General features: G+C 53.0%; 1 protein-coding gene across 2 annotated transcripts in view; it reads right to left on the bottom strand.

Moving 5' to 3' along the window:
• Window positions 1-212: 212 nt before the first annotated feature.
• Window positions 213-6,000, bottom strand: part of SPTBN1 (spectrin beta, non-erythrocytic 1) — a 177,768-nt gene continuing 171,980 nt past the window's right edge. For both annotated transcript variants that reach the window (XM_084900787.1, XM_084900788.1), the window contains 4 exons: window positions 4,981-5,219; window positions 4,032-4,205; window positions 2,380-2,422; window positions 213-1,566 (listed from right to left, as the gene is read on the bottom strand). In XM_084900787.1, coding sequence (XP_084756913.1) covers window positions 1,348-1,566; window positions 2,380-2,422; window positions 4,032-4,205; window positions 4,981-5,219 — 675 coding nt within the window. In that variant the 3' untranslated portion in view covers window positions 213-1,347. The remainder of the gene's footprint in view (window positions 1,567-2,379; window positions 2,423-4,031; window positions 4,206-4,980; window positions 5,220-6,000) is intronic.

The following is a 6,000-nucleotide window of genomic DNA, read 5'->3' as shown; positions in this document are numbered from 1 at the left end:
CACACACACACACACACGCAACTGCCACACATTCCAGATTTTTTACTGTTTCCTGCAGCTTTCAAAGCTGGTACACTAGTCGTGCCTAAGAATGCAAAAAAAAAACAAAAACAAAAACAAAAACAAACAAGTCCTGCTTATTCTCTTGCTTTGCAATCCCCCCATTTGCCACGTGAACGCGGGAGAGAAATAACAACCATTACCCACCGTGCTAGATTTAAAAGCATTTAATGACATAGCATATATTTAACAGAGAGGGCAGAAGTTGAGAGGTACAGGTCCTACGACTGAGCACCGGGCCCGCCCGCCCGCCCGCCTTCCTGCCCAGGCCCGGCCTCCGGAGCGCATTCCTATCGATGCCGCTGTGATTGTGCAGGAGGATGGAGACTTGTCATTACAACCGTCACAGTGACAGAGAGATGCACACTATGTATCAGAGAGCAAGGTAATGAAGCAAATCATAACACAGTGTGGCCACGCACAAGCAGGTAACCATTGGAGTTAACATGACTTTGTCCCAGTAAATGCTTCAGTTCCACTTGTACACTGAACCAATGATTTAAAGGGTTATTATACATCTAGTTTTTTTTTTATTATACTTTGTACTAGAATTATCTCAAACATACAATATAATGTATTTCAGGAAAAAAAAAAAAAGATTGAAATTACAGATTATTTAAAACAGTATCAGTTTTTCTATTCCTTCTCGGATACCGACATTCTCGACCGTCGTCACGGGTGATGCAGAAGAGCCGCGTGTGTGGTGGGTTAGTAGGTAGGTGCTGCCGGGTTGGTCTGGTCTGCGGAGTTATAGTGTGGAGCTGCGCTGAGGCTGCAGCGAGGTCCCGGGACACCCCCTGCCTGCCCGGGATCGGCCCCATCGCGGGCACTGCTAACCGTCAGAACTCAAGGGAACCACGGGGGTGAGTGGCAGGGAATGGTGTCAGGACGTTGGTACGCTGTGTCTCTGGAGAGCACGGGAAATAACTGTTTTAAGCACCGCTGCCTTGCATATACCAACAGCACTAGAGGCGGGTTATTTCCAACACAGCCTCACAAAATTGAGGAACAGTTTAAATATTGAGATCTAATCTATATAATTTCATTAAAAAAATCTGGTCTTTCCCTCTGCACCTCAAACTTTTGTAACTTGGAGATAAAGTATTTAGGTGTATTTTTCCCCCCCGCCCTGCCCCACCCCCAGAAATGCTCTATAAATTAGAAAAAACAAACAAATCAACCACATTGAGGAACATTAGGCACAGAGAGTAATGTGTTGGTTCTGAGCTTGCATGCTGGAATTTCACTGAAAAGGTAAGAGAAGGGCAGGAGGCGAAGGGAAGGAGTTCATTTCTTTTTGCCAAAAAGGCTGAACCGCTTCTCTTTGTCTTTCTCTTTGTCCTTCTCCCGTTTGCCGGGGCTGGACTCGCTGGTGATGGTGACGACACTGGTGGGCAGGGTCTGCGCCCGGCTGGCCGCTGGCGTGCCCTGGGTGCTGGCGGACACCTCGTGCTTGTCGGCGGAGATGGCCGAGGAGATGGCCTGGATCCATGTGTTCATTTCCTCCTGGACAAAGGAGGGGGCACAGGGAGACTCAGCCCACAGGAATGGGCACGAATCGCTCTCGCTCCTGAGACTTGTCAGGGGGAGGGGCTTGGTCCCGTGAACTTGGAGGAGCTGGAAGGCTGGTCTCCCTCTGTGAGGCATCTATCCCTCTAGTACCTGGCCCCCTTTTAAAATTAAAATATATTTGCCCGGCTGGCGTGGCTCAGTGGTTGAGCTGAGTCAACCTATGAACCAGAAGGTCATGGTTAGATCCTCAATCAGGGCACATGCCCGGGTTGTGGACTCAGTGCCCACTGTGGGGCGTGCAGGAGGCAGCCAATCAATGATTATACCTCATCATTGGTGTGTCTTTCTCTCTCTCTCTCTCTCCCCCCTTCTCTCTGAAATAAATAAAAATTTATAATTGTAAATATATCTGACACAAAAGACTAAGTTTAACAGAAGCTTATCCAGCTTAGAGCACTGTGCATGCCGTGTTCTCTCCCCGCTCGAGGTGCAGCCCAGCCATGAACTAGGTGGTGAAGGCAGCGGGCTGCTGGGGGCGGATCCTGACCGGGACACCTCGCCGTGCCCCACCCGCCACGGGGTGGACTTCGGGAACCTGCGTCAGCTCCCCCGCCACGGCAAAGACAGATGGCCTTCACTGCCTCCTACAATCGCAGGGACCGAACCCCCTCCCACGCTGGTGACCATGGAGACGCGGCGCCAGGCACCACCACAACCATTACTCATGTGATGGACACTGCGAGGAAAGCTTATCACGCCACTTTCAAGTCATGAAGGATTTGAGAGAAAAGAATCTTAGAAACTTACATCGTCTTTGGCTTGGAAGAGGTACTCATTTCCATCATTTAGTCTGTTATTTGAAGGAAGAAAGAAAAGTCACAATATTAACAAGAAAAGAAAAAAAAATCCCCCAACTCCCATATCCTTCATGGGATACAAGCAGGCACAGGGATCACACCGGAAACGCCCGTGCAGACGTCACCGACCGCCCGGGGCGCGCACGGGCCCGGCGGGGCCCCTCGGACACGGAGAAGCCGTGTAACTGGGCTAATATAATACACACAGGCAGTGCTCTGTGTCAACCACTCGGAAGGATTTTTTTTTTAAAGTCCAAATGAAGCAACACCTGGCTTTGTTGTGGCAAAGACCGCCTGGGCGCCTAACCACTGCTCTGAAGTGAATTCAAGAGAAAGAAAGCTCTTTAAAATTTATGAGCACTTTTGAAATTCTGCTACTAAGCTTGCACCCCCCCTCCCCCACATTTACAAGTAGTACTGGTTTCTGGCCCGGCTGGCATGGCTCAGTGGTTGAGTGCAGACCTATGAACAAGGTTATGGTTTGATGTCGGGGCAGGTGCCTAGGTTGTGGGCTTGATCCCCAGTGTGGGGCGTGCATGAGCCAGCCGATCAATGGTCCTCTCTCTCATTGATGTTTCCATCTCTCTCTCCCTCTCCTTTCCGCTTGAAATCAGTAAAAGTGTATTTTAAAAAATAATAAAAAAACAAGCACCAGTTTCTGAACGGTCTCTCGGACTCCTCCTGTCAGGCTCAGAGTGACGGAAAGCGTCTTTGTAAAGCCGTCCCCACAGCTCCGAGAAGCCACCGGCCTGAAGGGCTCACTCCTTTGCCCCATGGCTGTCACGAGGAAGGGGGCGTTGCCGGCGGGGCCAATGCCCCGACCCTCGGAGGCTGCAGCGACAGCACACGAAGGGGGAGGCAGCTGGGGAGCCGGCTGCCCGTGCCCGCCCTGCAGCGGGCAGCGTTCCGCGCCCCGAAGCCCCAGTGCCCGCCCGCAGGGCTCAGGAAGCCACGCCGTGTGGAGCTCGTTTGTAGTCCTGGGCCCAGTCCAGCTGGCAGGAGACACAGGGACTCCCGTCACCGAAGCCCAGGGCTTGTCAGATCGCAAAGCAGCAGGTCAGAGAAGCACTGACCCAGCAGCCTAACAGCTCACACACACATATGTTTTACATTTTTAAGGGAGACAGTGTTTTCCTGCCCGCTTCCAAGCGCTACGCAGACCTTCCGAGCGTGGATCCGCGGTGGGGACGTGCAGGTGCTCTGCAGGGCGGGGACACGTGGAGGAGACAGCTCCGGGGCCGCTGACACCCCAGGGGCTGGGCTTAGGACACACACCCTCCTCCCCAGCCCCTGCCACAGGTGACTCAGAGCGAAGAACAGCAGCCCCTGAGCCCAGACAGGGGGAAAGACGGGGAAGCCCCTTTCCTAAGCGGCCCTCACATGGGAAACCCGGAGGGCTCGCCTGCTGGAGGGAGCAGTGACGCTCGGCTGTGCCTCAGCCACGGGGAAGCTGGCATCGGCCACCCCCAGGACCCAGCCGTGTGCCACTCCTGCGTGTCGCTTGGCTGGTGATGTGTTAAGTTGCAGAGGAGATTACAGCGTCTAAGGAAACCCACCCCAAGAGAGAGAATACACACATAGACACACACACACCGCCCTCACCTGAGCTTGAACACATGTTTCTTCTTCTTGTAATCGAGGGCCACCTCGCAGATGGCTTCCTTCAGACTCACGGGGACCTCGCTGTGGTAGGGGATCCCGGAAGCAGCCGTCTTCGCATCTTTGTAGAAACCCATTTCTTGGTTGTTTATGACACAATACACGTTGTGCCAGGACCTGAGCAATAGAGAGAGCAACGTCAAGGTTCTACACCACACACCCATCGAGGATTAAGAGTCTGAGGAGCATGAAAATGATCCTCATACCACATGCCTGGACCACTTGTTGAAAGCCCTGCCGCTGAGGTCTAATTTTGCTATTTCCGTGCATATTTAACTCTTTCTGCTCGGCCGGCCTGGCTCAGTGGTTGAGCGTCGACCTATGAACCAGGAGGTCACGATTTGATTCCCGGTCCGGGCCACATGCCCAGGTGGTGGGCTCAACCCCCAGTGTGGGGTGTGCAGGGGGCAGCCAATCAGTGATTCTCTCTCATCCTTGATGTTCCCATCTCTCCCTCCCTCTATGAAATCAATACAGATATTTTTTCTTAAAAAAACCAACTCTTTGCAGGAACGGTTTGGCTCAGTGGACAGAGCGTCAGCCTGCGGACTGAAAGGTTCCGGGTTTGATTTCGGTCAAAGGCATGTACACCTTGGTTGCAGGCACATCCCCAGTAGAGGGTGTACAAGAGGCAGCTGATCGATGATTCTCTCTCATCGATGTTTCTAACTCTCTATCCCTCCCTCTTCCTCTCTGTAAAAAAAATCAATAAAATATATATTTAAAAAAAAAAAAACAAAAAAAAAAACCCAACTCTTTCCACTCTCTGTGAATATACAAGGCCCTCTACCCCCCCTCCCAGGGTCAGTCCTGAGAACACGCGGCCCAGGAAGCGACGCGCAAACCAGCCGCGCGAGCACACCCTCCCCTGGCTGCTCGGGGCGGGCTGTACCTGCTGGAGGCTTTCTTGTTGTGGGCCTCCCACTCGTGCTTCCGGTTCAGGAAGCCCTCCATCTGGGCCGAAGGCATCTCCTGGGTTCTGGCCGGCAGGGTGGCGGCGCTCTGGGCCGGGAGGGCCGTCTTGGCTTTGCGGTCGGAGGTGGGGGAGGGGATGGGGCTGGACTCCTTGGAGCTTGTCCTCTGTTCCGCGGCGCCATTGACCATGTCGCCCGCGTCCATCGTGTCTGCCATCTGGGGACAGCAGAGAGGCCGTTCAGAGAACCCCGTGACCTGGGCGGGGGGCGGGGGGGACCACATACGCTCCGACTCGCACACGTGGCTGTGTATAAATGCCTGGCACAGATCGAGGCAGTACAGTAAAACCATCGCACATCCCGCAAAGCCAGCTGGACACCAGGGAACATTAGAAGGTGGGAAGGGATTAATGCCCGCCCCGCTGGAGGGAGATGAGAAAAAGCGAAATGCCAGTATGAGTTTTACTGCACTCTGCCCCTCTGGTCAATCCATTGTCTCTAAGGCAACTCGGATCCATTTCCTCTCATGGTTAACTTTGAAAACGAAAGGACAACGGTCACAATCACACGTTATTAAAATATGAGAGAGTGGACGTTATACAGCAGCCACCTTACAACCAAGGACGCCACCAGGAGGGCTGGAAGTGGAAGCGAAAGGGCATTCACAAACAGACCGAGAGACAACGCTACCAGAACTACACGGCATTCCCCCGAGGGAAGACAGGAAAGACCTTCGGTTTCTGAAAAACGCTCTCCGGCTCTCCATCTCCCCCTCATCTCCCCCTCCCCTCCCCTGCCCCCCCCGAAAAAAAAAAAAATACATCGCCATAAACACATGCAGAAATTAGGATGACAATCATGCACTTCACAGCTGCCATCCCAGTTAGACTTTGGAACGTAAGAGCTGGAAGGAAACGAGGCAAGTCAACAAACGTCAACGGAACCACATCTGCCGGAGGAGTTTGGTATCGTGAGTGGGTTTGTAGTTTGTGTTAAAG

The sequence above is a fragment of the Pipistrellus hanaki genome (genome assembly GCF_964339955.1).
Source record: "Pipistrellus hanaki genome assembly, chromosome: 12".
Taxonomy (NCBI): domain Eukaryota; kingdom Metazoa; phylum Chordata; class Mammalia; order Chiroptera; family Vespertilionidae; genus Pipistrellus; species Pipistrellus hanaki.
The sequence above is the reverse complement of the archived record's forward strand: the minus strand, read 5'-3'. Positions and strand labels throughout refer to the sequence as shown.